This window comes from Columba livia, chromosome 2 (assembly GCF_036013475.1).
Source record: "Columba livia isolate bColLiv1 breed racing homer chromosome 2, bColLiv1.pat.W.v2, whole genome shotgun sequence".
NCBI lineage: Eukaryota > Metazoa > Chordata > Aves > Columbiformes > Columbidae > Columba > Columba livia.
In genome coordinates this window covers 156,399,618-156,419,980 of record NC_088603.1, presented here as the reverse complement: position 1 = coordinate 156,419,980, position 20,363 = coordinate 156,399,618, and the positions used below count along the sequence as shown (strand labels likewise).

At 39.8% G+C, this 20,363-nt stretch overlaps 1 protein-coding gene across 12 annotated transcripts in view; it reads left to right on the top strand.

Annotated features, from left to right (window-relative positions):
• Window positions 1-20,363, top strand: part of FAM135B (family with sequence similarity 135 member B) — a 274,657-nt gene that overhangs the window by 237,637 nt on the left and 16,657 nt on the right. For 10 of the 12 annotated variants that reach the window (XM_065054475.1, XM_065054472.1, XM_065054474.1 and 7 more), the window contains 8 exons: window positions 2,505-2,660; window positions 5,352-5,425; window positions 10,157-10,428; window positions 11,484-13,545; window positions 15,619-15,785; window positions 17,048-17,139; window positions 19,731-19,828; window positions 20,127-20,278. In XM_065054475.1, coding sequence (XP_064910547.1) covers window positions 2,505-2,660; window positions 5,352-5,425; window positions 10,157-10,428; window positions 11,484-13,545; window positions 15,619-15,785; window positions 17,048-17,139; window positions 19,731-19,828; window positions 20,127-20,278 — 3,073 coding nt within the window. The remainder of the gene's footprint in view (window positions 1-2,504; window positions 2,661-5,351; window positions 5,426-10,156; window positions 10,429-11,483; window positions 13,546-15,618; window positions 15,786-17,047; window positions 17,140-19,730; window positions 19,829-20,126; window positions 20,279-20,363) is intronic. The other 2 variants (XM_065054477.1, XM_021298851.2) reach the window with 1 other exon arrangement.

The window sequence follows — 20,363 nt, the reverse complement described above, 5'->3', positions numbered from 1 at the left end:
CAACAAGTAGGTGAACACAAAATCTAGAGCAGCTGGTTCTCTGGCGTGTTGTAAAAACTTTGGTTTTCCTCAATGTTGTGAAAACATTTTTTCTTGGCACCCTGGGTTGATAACTTTCTCTTCATCTATGCGTAATTTGATTATAAAGACAGTGAAATTGCAAAGACTCTGAAAACATAAACGTTGAGATCTTGTACAATATTGGAGGGACATGACACAGCATTGACCATCCCTGCAGTGTAAGTGCTGAAGTTGTATGTACCTGTGTATGGTGCACAGATTAGTACTGGCAATGCTCTGCCAGTATTTTGTCTCTGGGAGTATGTGAACTGGAATAATTTTCAGCAGAACATACAAAAACCAGCCATTTATAAGGGAAGAAAACTCTACTAAAAAACATACAGAGAGAAGCTTGTAGGGTTAGTCTCCCATTGCCATTGTGTTACCAGAGCCACATCCATTTTTAAAATTAAATACAAATGAAAGAAGAGAAAAAACTTAGTTTAACCTGCCATAGCTTTGTATTCAATGCAAGAACACAGCAGATACTCAATGCAGGAGAAAATGGAAGGAAATATTTTTTTTTAATTGTATGGTTGATTTGTTAACAAACAAGCAAAAATAACTCCTTTGAAATAATAATAAAAAAAAAAACTCACACTGTTGATTTGTTTTGTGTGACGGTATTGTTAAAGCCAGAGTACCCTGAGTGGGGCTTGAAAGATGCAGTCCCAGTGAATAGCCCAGCAGTGGGTATGTGAATGGAATAGTAAGAATCACATTCGGTGATAATTTTAATTGCTGGGTTTTGGTCTGAGGAGCTGAGTCCTTGGGATTTGACCTGCACCACTAGTGCTGCTCAGCTGTTGTCCTGTGTGTAGCAGTAAGACTCTCACAGTTAGAAGTAGGCATTTTCCCTTTCCTCCTTCCTCCTTTCCTTCCTTCCTCCCTTCCTTCCTCCCTTCCTTCCTTCCTTCCTTCCTTCCTTCCTTCCTTCCTTCCTTCCTTCCTTCCTTCCTTCCTTCCTTCCTTCCTTCCCTCCTTCCTCCCTCCCTCCCTTCCTCCCTTTCTCCCTTCCTCCCGTTCTCCCTCCCTTCCCTCCTTCCTTCCCTCCTTCCTCTGTTATCAGTTATTTTACCCCAAATAAAACTGGTGAGACTTTGGCTTTTATTCTTTAAAACCCTCATATTTTAGCTCAATGAGTGTCAACTACACTATTGGAGAGCAATTCCTTCCTTCCTCTCCATAATATCCAAAAGTTTCAGAACCAATAAAATAGAAAAACAGCTATCATACACCTATTCCTAGTATGGCTTATATCAACAATGCGTCTTCTTTGAAAACTATGCTTTCAGTTTATGATGTAAGAGGCAGCTTACTAAGAAAAAAAAAAAAAACAAACCCAAAACCAAAACATACAGCACATAAAATTGAGTGCAGTAAGTAAGGTGCCATGACTCTATAAAGAGAAATTTTTGGGAGAATCTTTTGTCTACCAGCATCCCTCTGATTTTTCCAGTACCAGAATCGGTACTGGAGCTTGTACCATTTTGGACAAATCATTACAAAGGAATGGCACCCAAATAATGTAAGCTCAGTGACAATTTCTGTGTTATCCACACAAGCATTTTCTCTGTTTCTCTCACACAGATAATTTGCTTTTAATCATGGTTTAGTTTGCAGCATCACCAATCTGGAAACTACCTGCATAATAAAATGTGAAAAACAAGCAGGTTTTCAGCTAGATTGCAGTCCTAGGGAATAAAAGACCTGGCCAAGAACAGATAAGCAATTCCTCTGATATTATTTCTGGAGTGTTTCTGGTAGTATTACTGGTTTCATGGAAGCAGGTAGGGACCCTAGGAATAGATGAAGGTTCAGTTACGACATATACTTCATGGGCTGCAGAGCTTTAGCACTGAGTTGCAACCTAGAGTTGGAGGACACAGAGGGTCCCAGAGTGTTGTAGTGTGGGAGAGAAGCAACAGCAAACTTCAGGATGTATTGAGAACACAGTGTTTTGCGTTTGTTGCTCGTTCCCCCCCCGCAGCAAATCACCCATCTGGGATCTTAGTGTGACATGGCTGAGAAGGCTTCTTTTACTATCAGGAACGGGATGACTGGCTGTGGTCTATGATTTCAGAGCATCCAGCACCATCTGGTGGATAATTTGAAAGCGACTTTGGGTTTTTTTTTTTCCCCCAATAACTACATCTGCAGTAAAAGGTTTGCAAAAATTGAGGCTGTTCCCACTTCTTGCTCATCAGTTGTGTAACTGAGACGCATTGAGCTAAAATGTGAGGATTTTGAAGAGCAAAAGCAAAAGTCTTACCAGCTTTATTTGGGGTAAAATAACTAAAAATTCTAGCTTTTATAATAACTTTAAAGTAAGAGGATTTTGTTGTTGTTGTTGCTGTTCTTCTTAAAAGGAGTTAATCTAACATATTAACTGATTTTCCTTATTTTCACTGTCTTGATCTCAAAATGTCCTTTCTCTCCTCCAGCTGTTGAGCAATCCGGAGAAGATAGCAGAACAGATAAGCAAGGACCTTGCCTGGCTTTGCTCCCACCTCCTCACCCTGTGGACACAGTTCCTGGAAGTAGCAACTCTCCATCCGGAAGTCACAGCTTATCTGACTCAGGAACATCACATGCTAAGGGTAATGTTAAGAAGTCAAAAGCGAGTTCAGTAATGGTAACCTCTGGATAGACATTAATGATTTATCTGGATATATATTTCCAACACTGTTCTGCCCATATGAGTTTTTACTGGAGTTGGGGTAAGCAGAAAAAGAGGTGAAGAAGAGGTGAAGCACAGGATTCAAAATTACAGATTTCAGTTTCTGGAATGAAGGCCGTTGCTTTTATGGGACCCAGGATCCTGTGCAAAATGAGAGCACTTTGAACACCAGAATCTGATGTGGAACAGGAGGTGTGTGGGAAGAGGTAGATATCACCTGTACTTACTAGATATCCATAAATCAGAAACATTTGTTTTAAAAAACACAAGCATTGCAATGAAAAATAATAAAAAATATTATTTTATCTATATTTGTTTCACAAAACTAACATGTGGAATACTGATTTATTCTTCTTGTGGTTTAACCCCATATGGCAATTAAACACCACACAGCCACTCGCTCATTCCCCTACACTGGAGTGGAAGAGAGGATCAGAAGAGTAAAAGTGAGAAAACCTGTGGATTGAGATAAAGACATTTTAATAAGTAAAGCAAAAGCCACACACACAAGCAAAGTAAAGCAAGCAATTCATTCACTGCTTTCCATGGGCAGGCAGGTGTTCAGCCACCCCCAGGAAAGCCAGGTTCCATCACACGTGATGGTGACTTGGGAAGAGAAACATCATCACTCTGAACACCCAGCTGTTCCTTCTTTTTCTCTCAGCTTTATAAGCTGAGCATGATGTTGTATGATATGGAATATCCCTTTGTCCACTTGGGGTAAGATGTTCCAGCTGTGTCCTCTCCCATCTCCTTGTACACTCCTAGGCTACTTGCTGTCAGGACAATGTGAGGAGCGGAAAAGGCCTTGACTAAAGCATCCCTGTGTTATCCACACTGTTTTCAGCACAAATCCAAAGCATAGCCCCATATTGGCTACTATGAAGAAAACTAACCCTATCCCAGCGAAAACCAGCACTGTTCTCTTTACTATGTCACATATGTATGCATATACATATATATATATACATATATATATATATATAGTTCTTGCCTTCCCCCTAGCGAGGTGCATGCAACAAAATATTAATATTATTCATGTGGAAATTGCTTCTTGTCCTTGATAATAAAGAAGGCAGAAAAGCATTTGTCTTTTGAGCTAACTATCAGATCTGCTTATCTGATTAGTTCAATGCGTGCTGGGTCTTCCATTAGGATGTTTTTGGTTATTGACCAGACATCAGTTCAGCACATCACCTGAGCTGAACTCATAGTCTAACCATTAGAGGAAAGGCTAAGATTTACCTTGCTTAGCTTTAGGCATCTACAGTGTAGCATTGACCTTCCAGCTTATGTTCTGGTTCCTGTTAAAGTTATTGGAGGCCTGGTTATTCTCTAGAGTAATAAGAGAAGCTCTGGTTGGTGAACCCAAGAGCATGGTGTGAGTTTGCAAAAAGGAAGCTTAAAATTCAGGAAGAGGTGACTAAGTGGCTGATGCTGAGACTGGGTCTCCCTTGACTCTAAGAGGAACTGTGTGGCTTTCAGCCAAAGGAACCAATTCTGTATGCTCCCAGGCCCAGCAAGGTGAATCACAGCCTGTGGTTCCAGCTTCGATTGATGCTGACTGCCTGCTTGGTCTTTGAGAAATTATACAACTTTGTGTGCTTCAGTTCCTCTTCATGTAAGCTCTGTGTAATGAAAATTTTCCAGCTCTGGAAAACAGTTTGAGAGCTCCAGATGAAAAGTCATACTATTAAGGTAGAATCTTTTTGAAGGGATGCTAGTCCTTTTTTTCGGAAGGGCTGTTTGTTGAGGCACAGCTGGGGTTTAGGGAGATGCAGAGATGCTATGACATATACATTTTGCTGCCATATTCTAACACTGTATCAGAGGTCACTTTTACAAATATTATTAGTAATGTATGGGCTGCAGTTTAACAGCTTAGTACACTTGATTACATGTTATGCTTGATTCATTGAAACTAAAAGCTTATTCCAGGGAAGATAGCAGCACTGAATTTTTTATAGCTTATTTCACACTCTGTGCTCTGCCAGCTACTTCAGATCTGTGACTCTTTTGTAATTGATTATCCAACACTGAACAGATGTAATGTCCATGAAGAGAATTGAAGAGCTCTCATTTGTAAGGATGATGACATAGGCAGATATGTTTCTACCACAAAAGGGCTTATTCTCCTCTGGGCTGGTATTGAAAAGTTACTTTACTCTCTTGGGAGTCACTGTGGGTGTTCCCATAGAAGAAATGATCAATTATGAATTGTCCTAATTCAGTAACCCATTCCACTGCTGCCACATGATTTTCATGATGAGAAAGGAACAAGTCTTCCCCATTTTAAGATTACAGGGGAAAATGTTAAATTTGACAACTTTTAGAAAAGCGGACAGAAGATGCACGTAAGAAAATCTTGACTTACTGTCAAGGGACAATTCTTATCTCCCATCAAAATATACAACACCACCAACTGCATTGTGCTGGACTGGGAAAGTAAAGTAGAACTGAGTTCTTTTTTTCTTTCTGTCACCAAAGTAGTGCAAAGCAGATGGAGCATACTGAGGAATCTAGTTCTGGCAGTCACTGGTCTGTCATTAGCTTGATTGTACTTGGCACCTTTCAGCAGATCTTAGGTTTAACTTGTGTGTTTCTCCCTCAGGTGAGGAGATTCTCAGAAGCCTTCTTCTGTACTGAGCACCAGAAACCCACCGTGCTCACGTTTCAGGAAGGCCTGTAAGTAAAATAAACGGTTAACTCTCCTCTGTCATGGGAATGAATGAAAATGTAGTTTAAAACATCTTTCTACTGGGCATGGAACAGTTAGGTTTGAGAGAAGCCACTGGATCTATCCTACCTCTGTATTGTAAAATTAGCAAAATCAGTGTCAAAAGTAAATGATTCCAGTCAGGCTCCAGAGATTGTTAATTTCAAGATTTCTATATTCTAGGGATGCATGAGATTATGTCCCTCACACATCTTCTCAGTTGCAATTGTGTTCATTTCTTTTCAGAGCACATTTTCACCAATACCATCACTTTCAAGACAGGTAGAAATATTTTTGATGTCTTTAATTAACTTCCTAAACCCACAAAATAAGATCCAGTGGCACTTTTAATGGGAAATGACTGCTGACAATCAAGAAAAGCTTAAAAGTTCTATTTTATCTCTTTATCAATGATCTGGATGAGGGGTTTGAATGCACCTTTAGTAAGTTTGCAAATGACACCAAATTGGGTGGGAATATTGATCTGCTGGAGTGTAGGAAGGATCTACAGGGGGATTTGGACCAGAAGGATCAACGGGCTAAGGCCAGTTATATGAGGTTCAACAAGGCCAAGTGTGGGGTCCTGCACTTGGGTTACAACAACCCCAGGCAGCGCTACAGGCTCGGGGAAGAGTGGCTGGAAAGTGCCTGGGGGAAAAGAGCCAGCTGAACATGAGCCAGTGCGTTTCCAGGTGGCCAAAAAGGCCAACAGCATCCTGGCTTGTATCAAGAATACTGTGGCCAACAGGTCCAGGGCAGTGATCATCTGGTGAGGCCACACCTCGAATCCTGTGTTCAGTTTTGGGCCCCTCACTACAAGGAAGGCCTTGAGATGCTGGAGTGAGTTCAGAGAAGTGAACGGAGCTGGGGGAGGGGCTGGAGCACAAGCCTGATGAGGAGCAGCTGAGGAAACTGGGACTGTTTAGCCTGGAGAAAAAAAGGCTGAGAAGAGACCTTGTCATTCTCTACAATTAACTGAAAGGAGTTTGTATGATGAAGGGTGTTGGACTCTTCACCCAGGTAGGAAGTGATAGGACGAGAAGAAATAACTTCAAGTTGCACCAGGGGAGGTTTAGATTGGATATTAGAAAAAAAAAACTTCTTCATGGAAAGGGTTCTCAGGCATTGGAACAGGCTGCCCAGGGCAGTGGTGGAGTCACCATCCCTGGAGATGTTTAAAAATTAGGTTCTTAGGGACATGGTTTAGTGCCTGGAGCAGCTGGAGTCGATGATCTTGAGGATGTCTTCCAACTAAAATGATTCTATGATCCTCTGATCCTATGACTTAAAAATTTGCTTTTTGCCATCCTTAATATATTATTTTGGGGATAGGCAGTCATGGATTTCTTTTTGTGTTTAGTCCAGCCTTACTTTCTATAGCAGGAAGTATCTTTAAATGTAGACTGGAGCATTAAGCAGCCATTACAAAGCTGTGAATGTTCACTTGATGTAGCAGTGGAAGACAAGGAATGGAGTATAACACCACGTTATCTGGAGAAACCATGGGTGTGATATAAGCTCAAATCTGATAGTCTATTGACCAAGAATCAACAGTGCGAAACAGTCTGGGAAAACAAATGTTGCATTGGTCTGAATTCATAAAAATATGCTATAAAACATTGGCAAGGTAAGCATTTCCTTCTGCTTGACACTTTTTATTTGGAGCCAAGCTGGAGAGTATGAAGAGACAGTTTTACAGCTACACCAGGGCAAATCCTGCCTCCCGTTTTAGCCAATGATTTGGACCAGAGTACATGGATATAAGGAAGAAATTTTTTATTATGAAGGTGGTGAAACACTGGAACAAGTTGCCTGGAGATTAGGATTTAGTCAGCTGTCTGGCCTTTATTCTGGCTGATTTATACACATATTTTGCAGGATTCAATCCTGCCAAGAACCTTCTTGCCTCGGTCCTCTCAGAACTTCAGCTGCAACTACGAAAAAAACAGAGAAAGAACGTTTTTCTTTTTCAAATAAAAATAGAGCCTAATTGTTTTATTTGGATGCTAGTTTACTGAACCAACCATTTTCCAAAAGTCCTGAGCTTCTAAAAGCTATGTCTCACTCCAGAAAGGTCCACTGGCTGCATAATGCTTCAGAGAACCCGGATACTTTGCCTTGCCCAGATTTGGGTATATAAGATTATTGGATGAGGAGGTGTGTATTAATGATCCAGCTTTAGGAATACGGAGCCAGGATTTGCCCAGAGAGGTGGTAGTTGCCCCATCCATGAAGGTATCCCAGGCCAGGCTGGATAAGGCTCTGAACAACCTGATCTGGTTGAAGATGTCCCTGCTCATTGCAGGGGGTTGGATTAGATGACCTTTGAAAGTCCCTTCCAACCCAAACCATTCTATGATTATATGATTGTACAGTAATACTCAGGACCTGACCCTTGAAGGCAGAGTTCAAAGAAAGATGCTCAGATTTGAATTTCTGAGCAATGAGAGATGTCTGGACTATATGTGCACAGAAACAGCCCGTCCATGGGGGGGACCACAGCACTAGCAGTGTGGAAATCCGTCTTTCAGAAGGAGCTTAAAGGTCATGACATCAAGTCCTGTGAGGATGATGAGGCTTAAGTGAGACATGTGTTTCTGACCTTGTGAAGAGAAGAAAATTACTTTCTCAGACCTCTCACTAGGGACATTAGGGCTGATTCAGTGTTAGCAAAAAGGGCCATGACTTCATTAGCAGATAGGTTCTACAAGGCTACCTTTTTCTTCCAAATTAGAGCAGCACCAGCTGTGCTCACTTTGTCCTCTCATGTCAGGTTTTAAGTGAGCTATGTAAAAGAAAAACCACACATCAAGATCATCATGTGAGGGCACAGACACTCATGGCCTTATTCAAGCAAACCTAACCCTGCACAGGGGGAAGCCTAATTGCATGAAATGCTTTTATTTCTTCCATCAACCACAGAACTAGCCTGTTTCTTACAGAAAAACATTTTTTTCCTTGTTAATTATCAAGGAGACTGAGTAAAAGAAAAAAAGGTGAAATAGTTAACAAACTTTGACATTTGGCCTATAGTAAATTAGGTCTTCGTGGGCTTTGTGGCAGAGTTATCTTTTCTTTTTGATTGTGCATTTAGAAAAGCAGTGTCTTGGCTGCTGAAGTATTATTAATGTTAGGGGTGGCAGTAGTGAGTATTAACTGGGTTCACAGAAGCTCCAGGTGAGATGAGCTCACAATGTCCCAGGTGCTGTAAAATCACCACAAAGAGTAACAGGGTTTTTTTCCCTCAGTTCCCTCTTGCTTCTTACCAGACAAGAGGGGTTTTTTTTTCTTCATGCACTGTTGTTGTAAGTTCTGTGTGATGCCTACATGCCTGACAGCCTCTGACTGCTAGGACAGGAGAGGACACACCATTTTCATTAGGCTGGGTATCGCACAGAGTGAGAGCCTCTAGCAGGTAACATATCCTTCCAATATTTTACAGAGAAAATATTTTTTTCTCACACCTTTCAATATCAGTGATTCATCTTTTGTGCCAGAGTTTGGTCTCGAAGCAGTCTTACTTTATTATTTTTACATGTGGTCTTTAGTAAAGTGCTGCTACTATTAATTAGTGTGTCAGTGATAACTGAATTATGATGCTAAAAGTTAACTCCAAATACCCAGGTGTTGCTGCAGGCCAGAATGCACAGTTAGCTATTTGTGACTCCTGTCTGAGTCATGTTTTAGCAAACCAGGACTTGTTTCTCTTTGATGAAAAAATAACTGGCCTACAGGTAAGAGCAAATGACAGACAGCAACAGTTATATTCTGAAGTTGAAGCTGAACAAGTTATTTGTGTCTGGACGTAGGAATATTCGATGCTGGCATGAATTACAAACCTGCTGTTTGAGTTTTGCTTCATAATGTGTAAAGTGTGTCCAATTAATTGCCACATGATGATTATATGCTTTTTGCCAATGCTAATCAGAAATATTTCCATTTTGCTGACTTTTGGATCTTTGCAGAATTCCTTCCAGCTGGCCATCCATGAAAAGCTTTTTTGCCTTCCTATTTATTCTTTAGGATAAACAGACTAATTGATCAAAGAGTCAACACAAATTAACAAACTTTGTATTTGATGTTTTCCCCACCTTTTCGGGAAGATGTTTAGAGAGGAAGCTCATCAGAACTAAAAATTACTGTGTTCATTATAGCTGAACCCACATTCATGTGCTAATTTAACATCACTGATGAAAGCCAGGTAGTGTTTTACATAATCCAAAAGATGGAAATGGTCATTCTAGTTCTGCCAACAGGTGGAAGCTGAACTGATGTGTCCAAGCTTTTCCAGATGCATTAGGTATGTATATTGCAGTGCTCTGAGGCATGGTATAAGTGATATAGAGGGCCTGCCATACATCCTTCTAGGATGTATTGCTCAATCAAATTTTTGATTATTACTTCCTACATTTGGGTTTTGAAAGCCTTTCCACAGACAGAGTGGCAGACCTCTTTTCCTGACTGAAAGGCCAGCTGAGGGATCCAGTCTCAGCCAGCTGTGGTGACCCCTGGGAGAACAGCAATGAGTTCTACAAGTGGCAGTGACAGCTGGAATAATTTCAAAAATACAGTTTTTTTTCCGTGAAGGTGTATGCAAGTTCAATTTATTTCTAACTGAGAGACAGAAATCAACTCGCAAGAAACCTCCTAGGAGAGCTGAGTACCCCCCAGGTAGACAATATTGACTTCTCTCCTTTCAGGCACATTGTGCTGTCCTCTGCCTACATATCCAGCTCGGCTGCCAGACTTGCAGGACTAATGGAGAAACAGCATGGTAACTGCTCAGACACTCAAATTATTTTGTACTTTGCTGCCAGGATCCAAAGTCATGGACAGATTTCTACAGAAATTCGTAATTCAGAGTACTTCACCAGCATGCCTCCACTCCCAGCAGAATGCCTCGACATAGATGGGGACTGGAACACTCTCCCAGTAATCTTTGAAGATAGGTACATGGACATGCCTTGCAAAGGTGAGTAGAACCCCACAAAGTACAGCTTCATGAGCCATCTTGAGCTGAGAGAGGTTCACTTCCCCAGCCCAAGGTAAGAAATCTCACATCCCCTGGACCAGCTCTGGCTTGAATCAGTGTGATCTACTGTGTAACATAGGTAAATTCTTCTGTTTTCCCTACTAGCAAACTAGAGTGTTTCATGTAGCTTCATATTTCTCAACTTCAAAGTAAGCCATTTAATTACAAGAGATGGAGGAGAAATCTAGAAAGAAAACAAGATCTTTTGGAATTTTTTTATGGTACCAATTTAAAAAAAAAAACAGCACTGTGAATTTCATACCTAGTGTGACATCTAGTGGTAAGAAAACTCAAAACAAAAGCATGATTTCAGCATAAAGCTGAATACTGTCCATGAAAGGCAGCGTTGCTTTCCAAAAAAATATTCTCCCCTTGAGTACTCAAATAAAATTTTTAATTAAGGATTATTAGTTCTGCAGATTTGTAGTAAAAACTCATAGCCATTTGTTCCCTTTACTTTTTATTCAACTACTACAACTAGCAAGGAAGCAATATGTATCAATATTATAGGTGACCACAGTCTAGTGTGTATGCCTTGTGGTCCAAAATTTTCACTCGTCCAGAGTTACCAAATTGCCTAAATGTTGACAATGCTCATTACAGATATTTAAACTATTTAAGTGAGTATTAAACTGACTCACAAGCAAGAGTTGAACAATGTTTTATGACAGCATGAATACAAAGAAGTCTCATCTTTGTTTCTCTTACCTATGCTGTAAAAACTAGCAGTTTAGATATAATTATACTGAAGAAAGTATATTTTATTTATATTGTCTTCTATGGTTTAACTATAACTGTTTAGTGAGTAATTCTAGTAATTCTAGTGAAATTCACACTTGCATTTGTAATGTGCCTCTAATCTATGTATAATTTATATAATATAAATATACATAGCTTTTTAGACCTTACAATCGCTTAGAAAAGTCCCACACCGCCGTGCAGCAATTTCTTGTGTTCTTGCAGGTACCACTTCATTTTTTCTTCCTTTCTTGCAGATCAGAATTTGGAAGTTTTCCCAGATTTTGAGGTTCCTGTAAATATTCGAACAGATGTAAGAGATGACAACGAAGACTTTGCATCAAATGATGCTACTGCATTAATGAAAGGAGACTTTGGGAAAGGTAGTCTGTTAATACACACAGACAGGATAAATGGGAATCCTTCCTGCATATACAGCAGTACTGAAGGTGCTGCTTATACAGCTAAGGGTTTAAAGCAGCGCTCCACATCTCAGGTACGTACAGTGAACAAAGAAGGCCAAAGGAAACATGAACATATTTTTGCTTCAGGTAAGGAAACGATTTCTGATTCAAAGCCGGGCAATACAGAATGCACATCAGAAGACTTTAAAACACCTGAGGAAGTTTTATTAAAAGACAAGAGTCTGGCGGTAGATGTTACCTACCAAGATACGAAACCTAGCAATAAGGATTCCCACAAAAGTGAGTCCACATTATTTGTTAGTGCTCAGTATGAGTGTGGAGCATGTGGAACTGATGACTTGAAAGACAGGACTGAATTACATAAAATAGAGGAATCTAGTCATCCAGAGAATAATTTCACTTCCTCTGAGCTTGCACTGAATGAATTAACCAGTCTTGAAAAAACAGGAGATCCAGACACCAGGGCTCTGCTCCCTGTTTTGAAAGGTTTGCCCACACACAGCTTTGAAGCAAAATTGTCTGCAAAGGACCAACGAGGTGAGGAGTGTGAAGAATTTACCATGATGTCAGGGGTTATAAAAAGATCCTCCTCTATAATATCTGATTCAGGCATAGAAAGCGAACCAAGTTCAGTGGCATGGTCTGATGCTCGTAGCCGGGCACTGGAGCTACCCAGTGATCGGGAGATCCTGCACCACTTGGTACGAAGGCATGCCATCCACCGAAATTCGCTGGAGGGTGGCCACACAGAAAGCAATACCAGCTTGCCCAGTGGGATCCAAGCATCGCTCACATCCATCAGCTCTTTGCCCTTTGAGGAAGAGGAGAAGGAAGTGGAGCTTACCAAACTGACAAAATCTGTCTCGGCTCCTCAAATCAGCAGCCCAGAAGAGCCTGCAGAGGAGGTGGATATATCCAAACACAGTGAAGATTCAGAAGGAAACTTAAAAAGTCCCACAGATACAGAGGATAGAGATGTAAAGTTAACCGTAGACTTTTCTGAGAGTCAAATCACTGCTGAAAATGGACAACTAGAATCAAGAGGACATGTCAAACCCTCCATCAAACACAGTAGCAGTAACACTGAGTTACAAGAGGAGGAGGAGAAGGAAGGTTTACCAGAGACTTACCATAGTTTGGAAAATGCAAAACCACCCATTTGTCCAAAGCATCTCCGAGACAATGGCTCTGAGTGTCAGTCACTGGACACCAATGGTGAATGCCACTTAAAAACACCAAAGCCTTGCAATTACTTGGACAAAAATGTAGATAAGTTTGATACATGCACTGAGGATCCAAAAGACAAACTTAAGCTGGATAGTTTAAATACACAACAAGGCTTTTACTCCAATAGCAGAACTTCAGGAGAGGAGAGTTTCTCACAAAGCATGAAGCTGGTAACAGAGTTTTGTTATCCTGTTCCAGCTCCTTCAGAGACTTCAAATGACTTTGTCTCAATGCAAGGACAGTGTGGTAGCTCTCTTGTTGATGACAGCACAGCAGCATATGCAGAAATGCAGGGGTTACAAGAAATTGAGCTCAATGACTCACCTGCCTCAGCAGATTCTGCTGCTGGATCCTACAAGGCTGAATATCCTCAGGAACCCAACAGTCAAGAGCATAACCTTGTAGCTAATGGCACCGGGTTTCATTTGGCGACAACGGAGGGAGTAGCCCTGGAAAGCAGAAAGGCTGTTGATGTGGTTAACCTGTCCGTCTCTTGCACAGCCACGTGTCTTCCCTTTTCTTCTGTGCTTAAAGAAACCCCTGCTATGGTCGGCTTCTCTGCAAAGCAGGCTGCATTCCCCATCACACGCCAGCCTCTCGGCTCTTTCGGAGTTGTCTCTCCTAATTCAAATGAGATGGATGAAGACACCAATGAGAGGATGCTGAAGTAAGAATGTCTAATTACTTTCTTCATTAGTGCCACTGTAATGTCAAGAGACCCTGCCAAAATTCAGGTCCCTAACACAGTAAACACGCTGCAAGAGTGTCAAACTCATTTTCATTGGGGGCCACATCAGCCTCGTGGTTGCCTTCAAGAGGCAGAATGTAATTTTAGGACTGTAGAAGTGTAGGAGTAGTGAAAATGAGTTTGACATCCCCGGCATACTGTAAGCTTGCCTTTAGAGACATCTGCTGCCTGAAGAATTACAGTGTAAATAAGCCAATTAGGCAAATCGTTTATATAAAATAAATAAATTATGAAAACACTGAGAGACTGAGATTGTAAAAGACATTAGGTCTTTAATCCTCATGAAAAACAGTGAGATTTATTAGTAGGTGTCTAAATAATCTTTAAAATTTGGCCCTTCTTCATGAAGTCAAGGTTACCCAGACTTGATCATTGATCCCAGATACTCAATTCAGTACGTCAGTGCCACAACTTGTTTTTTTTCTTCTGCTCAAATAATTGCACTCATTAGCTAAACTATGAAACAGGAGCAGGGACTGGCTGGTAGGGTCTCAGCTTCTCAAACTGGAAAAATTAGAGAATTTGCAACCTAGGTACATGGAGAATAAGCATTATTATTTTGTTTTCTTGCTTCACTTCCCATGGCAAAGGTGCCACATCGTGACTTTGATGTCACAGTGGCCCATTTCACAGATTGACACACTATTACATAGATACTTCTGTCATATTTTTGTGTCTCTGCTGTGTTGAGGGAAAACAGTGGCATAGGAATTTCTCAACCCATTCAGCTGCCCAAAATGTTGTCTCTGTATTTACATTTATTTGCAACCTAAGCTTTTTTTTTTTTTTTTTTTTCCACTCTCTTGGGGTTCATTTTATAGACCCTGCTGAAAGTCCTGTGTAATCTAACCATAAAATCTGTTTCTTCTTTGTGAAGCAAAAGATTTAAGCATGTAGTCATGCATTTGAATGTAGGGCCTCCAGATCCATGGCCTGAATGCTAAATTTTTCTGGTTTGTGTCCCTTTAAAGTCAGTAGAGCTGATGTAATTCACTATTGTATCAAGTTCCTTAAGCTATTCTGGAGCTTTAAAGGTTTGTATCTCCTAACCTGGTTCATTACACTTTTCTATGTAATTCTACACTTATGTTGTGATAACTAGTTCCTAAAAGCTAAGATTTGCTAAGTCATAAAGCAACTTAAGAGTTTGGCGCCTTCAGCGAGCACAATGCTTCAGAGTGAATTTGCGTGTCAAATTTTAGGCCTTGACTAGGAAAGGTCTTACGTTAATTCTTTCAGCACTGAGTTGCTTTTCCTCTTAGCTACAAAATACCCTGTTTCCCCAAAAATAAGACAGGGTCTTGTATTATTTTTTGCTACAAAACTTACTACTTTTTTACATTTATAGCTGCCTGGACACTATTTAAATTTACTTTTTTATGAACTGTAACTAGGGTTTATTTTTGGAGTAAGGCTTGTATTTTGAGCATTCTCACAAATACTGAAATATCATGCTAGGGCTTATTTTTGGGGTAGGTCTTATTTTTGGGGAAATAGGGTATTTTCAGAAGAACCCAAAACCAAACCGAAACAAAAATATCTACCACCTGAGGTAGGAACAGTCTGAAGAATGCAGACAACCCTTCCTACCTGCCTATAAATGCATCCGACGCTAGCAAAATGCTAAAATTTGCATTTCAGTATCAATAAGGATGATTAAATTGTTAAAATGCAAAATTGCTAATTCTGTATCTTAGTCTTGTTGTTATTTGCCACCAGAAAATTATTTTTTTGTAAATACTTCATTCCTCTGATGGGTGTGAGGTGCTAATGGGATGTAGCTATTACCTCTATGTGGACAAATGACTCAGAAGCAGATTTTCTTCCCTGCATCCTGATTTCTCTCAATCAGAATATGTAAGAAATAGTATCAAGTTCTCTACGTGAAAGCTGATAACATAACTTCTTGCAAATACCAGCCTCTTCATTTCTAGTTTGAAAGTTTGCTGTTGAACACCCAGTTCTATTGTGATTAATTAATGTATTCTCCAGTTTTTATCAGGCCAAAGAAAAATTTAAAAAAGAAATGAAGATTGAAGGATTTCTGTACAGTGACTTATCTGTACTAGCTTCTGATATCCCATATTTTCCACCAGAGGAAGAGGAAGAAAATTTGGAAGATGGAATTCACCTGGTTGTCTGTGTCCATGGATTGGATGGTAAGGCCAGAAGGAATTGCTGTTTGCAGGTCATTTTGGTGTAATCTAAAAGAAAGGCAGCTGTTCAGCGAGTATGAAAGAGTGGAGAATCTAAGGAATGTATTTATCTTAGCTAAGTATTTAATTCTTATTACGTTATTCAGTCTATTACAATAAAGAATCAAGGGGAATATTAAATATATGCTTTAAGAAATGGGTGCCTAACATTTTTGTTTTTCAAACAGAATTCTACACTGAAGTACATGTCCTTCTGTGTACAGAGGAATGTGTTACAGTAATTCTCCTTGTCTTTCCACACATGCTTGTTGTTTTGCAGTATGTCACCATGCTGAAAACATTATTTAACCCGCCCCCAGCACTGTTATAGAGTGGATAGTGGCCAGATTAAGAAAATGAGAGAATAAAAATCTTTATTCCTTGCAGAGGAAGCATGGCCAGGAATTTTTACACACATGCTTTCTAAGCAGGAAACAGATATTTAAACTTGAAACTTCTTTTGACAAATTATTGGTATGAATGGGTATGTGTAGACATTAACCTTGAAACTACAGAGAAGGAGGGTGGAGACTCTGAAATCTCAGACATTCTCAGAAAGGTGGAAAACAAATGCTGGCTTGAGCAAGCACAGTTTGCCATTCAATCTGGCAAGTAATGTCCTTTCCATGAAGTGGAGGTACATCCTTTTCCAACAAAACATTTCAGAAGACTTTGGGATTTCCTAGTACAGAAGGGGTAACCTCTCAATATATTAGAAGCCTAATTTCAGCAGCATCTCTACTTATAAATAAACAAAGAAAGGTTACTTTACATCTGAAGGTGCAGCCTTATCCATCGGGACACATGCCAATGTCCCTGGCGGGGCTGCTGTGTCCCCTGGGATCCTCAGCAGCTGTGAGGGTGGAAGGACTGACCTCAGCTTTTTGGCTTTTTGACTTACCCCTGCTGTTCAACAAATAGTGGTAGAGTTATTCTGGGCCTGGTCTTTCCCTTTCTTTCCCACCACTCCTGCAGTCCCAAGCAGCAGTAGGTGAGGTCCAGCCCCACCTCGTGCAGTCTCTGGGGTATTCTTGGTTTTCCACTGTCTCAGTGTATGATGCTTTGGTGTGGTGAGCTGTCTTAGCAGCACTCAGCAAGAGCTCCCTGACCGCAAGGTTTATAGGAAGATGGATGTATTGAATTTGTTCTATATTAGGGTTGTTTTTTTTTATGGTTTTCTTTTTTTTCTGTAGAATTACATCTTGTAAAGTACCATTAATTTCTAGGTAACAGTGCAGATCTGCGGCTGGTAAAGACTTTTATAGAACTGGGACTCCCTGGTGGAAAACTGGACTTCCTAATGTCTGAAAGAAATCAGGTAATACAGACCTAATTTCTCTCTTCATTTTGATCTGCTACAAGCTCTTGACATTGGTGGAACACGGCCTTCAGCAAAGCCCTTTCACCAGCTGAATAAACCAAAAGCAGCAGGGAATTCAAGGAATTTAATGCAGTATTTGGTGCAAAGGTCTGGTCCTGTCTCTGTCTGATTTGATAGGGTATTTAAACCCACCAGAAAATATTTGTAGCATAAGAAGTCAAAGGCAATGACATTAGCACTTCTATGACTAGACCTTAGAAGAAAAAAATTGATTTATCCTGTCATTTGGCAAACTTAGCAACCTGGTGCCTCTGTCTGTTGTATTCCAGGCAGCACAGCACCACCAGAAAGCAGCAAGTTTAGTGATGTTAAATTCTCCAGAGGATATAGAATATCCAGCAGGTGTTGTCAGCTTCTTTTGCTGCATCAGGCATTGTTTCTCGTGTTGCAATGTTTGCAAGATTTATTTCCTGGAATGATAAAGAAATGTCTGCCAGAAAAAAATCATTGATAGGCTAGGCTGAGAAACAGAAATGAATTCTGTGCTTTGCTCCGCAATGAACCCATATTTATGACATGGAGGCCTAACTTTATGCACAAGTTAAGGATTACTGGTGCCAAGTCAGAAACATTATTCTGATTCATGAGCATCTGATAAACTTGAGTCAAAACTTTCCAGCCTTCTTTGTTCAACAACTTTTATATTTTGAAGTGGCAGTTGGTTTCAGTCTGTGAACTTGCCACCTTCCAGTGCACATCTCTGTCTGCAGCTGACCTGCACAGTGAACATAAGCAATATGAAAATAACGAGGAGACCATTTCAGACTTGCATTAAAGCTTCTTCTCATGTTTTCAGAGAATGAAACCTCTTGTAACATCTCTATTTAACATTATCCAGAGCCCATAATGGGAACTTCAGTGATCTTATATTCTGGGAAGCTGAGGAACTTCCCATGGCACTGAAAATAGAATCCATGTGGTTTGATGGCTATTTGGATACCACAAAGCATTCTGTCACCCTTTTTTCCCTGATCTGAGAAACACACTGTAAATGACCCAAGAAGTCAGTCATTTATCTAAAGTTTTCCTTATAGAGAAAAATACGAATAATTTTTTTAAGGCATTAATTTGCTATACATTTGACAAGCTCAGTCGGGCTGAGATAATACTGAAGGATGGAGGTATAACCAGGTGAAATATGACACTTGGTGTGTTTTATGTATGATTAATAGTCAGGCTGATATTTTTTCTCTTTTAAACAACCTGAAAGATTTGGGATAATGAGCTTTGGGGGAAATAATTAATTATCAATGCAGACAAAACAAACAGGCAGAAGGTTAGTGGGCTGTTTGTAGTTTATGAGAACATTTATTTTAAGTCCGTATTGCAAAGTGAATATGATCATGTTTTCTTTTGCAAGAGCTGTAATTAGCAAGATGAGTTGTGTCACAAAAGCATTAATTACTAATATGTTTTTCTGAATAGCTGTTCCAACATTTGATTATTGGTTTTGTGGCATCTCATTAGTTATGAGTTTGATTTAGATTCCTTTTGTATTGCCTGGATAGACTGGACAATATATTATTTATTTCATTGTATCACAACTGGCAGTACTGTTGCAAGCAACAAATTGTTTGTCTTGCTCTAGCTCTCATTCTCTTACTGAGAACTGTTGAATAACAAACACAGAGCATTTCATTAAGGTGGGCAAATAATTTTGTGATTACATCCTTAGTATCAGCATAACCCACATATCAGTGTATTATGCTCTAAACTATTTTATCGAAGTAATCTGTCAAATCCTAAATTCTAAAAGCTTTTCTTCCATGTACAGAGTATGGAATCTAGAGCGGCTGAGCACTGAAGTTCTCAGCAGTGTCAAGTCAAGCTGCTTTAAGATCATACTTATGATTCTGGAATCACTCAGCCTTATATGGTTAATCCTACTATTAATAAATTGTAGGTCTGACTTTATCCTATCATGACGTGCCAAAGTTAGAGACACAGTTGGTAGAGGAAGAGAAGCAACCACAGGAGGTGATTTAATCCCCTTAAAATAGGAGTTGCCTTCTAGAGGGCCCTGTTTACATGCCCTACAAAGTTAGTTTAGTGCTAATTTGAATTCTCAGGTTGTCTTCTGGAAGCCAAAGGTCACAATATAGAGTCAAAGAGACTCTACGACAGAAAATTTTGCCTTACTTTGCCTACAAGCTCACTGAAGACAGTGAATTTCCACATAGGCTTTAATGAGAGCTATGTGATCCACACTGAACCATGGTATTGTTGTTACTCTTGATGCTATTTGAGAAAGAAAATACTTGTCTTAACTAAGTTTACAATATTAGTTGGCAGCTATTTGTTAAGAAACTGAAAGAGAAACTTAATGACTCTGTTTTCAAGGAAGAAATTAAATTTTTAGAGGACCTGGAGACTGAGAAATAAAACACAACATCCTCACCCTTTGAGCATGTAAAAAAAAAATTTGCGCTAGTTATTATGTTTCTGCTTGCATTTTACTTTGAATATAACATCAGTCTTAAATAAGTGCAGTATATATTAATTCACCAACTCATTCCATATTTCACCAGACTGACACTTTTGCTGATTTTGATACAATGACTGACCGACTATTGGATGAAATTATTCAGCATATCCAGTTGTACAATCTCTCCATATCCCGAATAAGGTAAGTGTTCTGATAGCTAATAGTCTATAACAGTTTGAGTTACATGAGAAACATTCAGTGAAATTAATTTTTCCAAAAGTGCCTTGTGTCAAAAGCCATTGAATTAGTAAGAAGAATTTTTACATTGTTATAGATAGAAGAGTGTCTATCAGGATGAAAAAATTTGAAATGGTAGCTAAAGGATGTTACTGAAATCCCTGGTAGAGTCCCCTCAAGAGCAATTTATTCCACCCTTCGGTTTAATTTAAACAAAATACAAATGATTTTTGTGTTAATGTAATTCTTTTTCTCCCAACAGTTTTATTGGGCATTCCCTTGGTAATGTCATCATTCGATCTGTACTAACTCGCCCCAGGTTTCGCTATTACCTCAACAAGTTGCACACCTTCCTGTCCCTCTCTGGGCCTCACCTGGGAACACTTTACAACAACAGTACTTTGGTTAGTACAGGTAAGAGTTGATGGGAAAGCTATAACTGGATGCAGTCCATGGCAGAGTGCATGATAAAGCAACACATGGAGGTACAATAAATTGT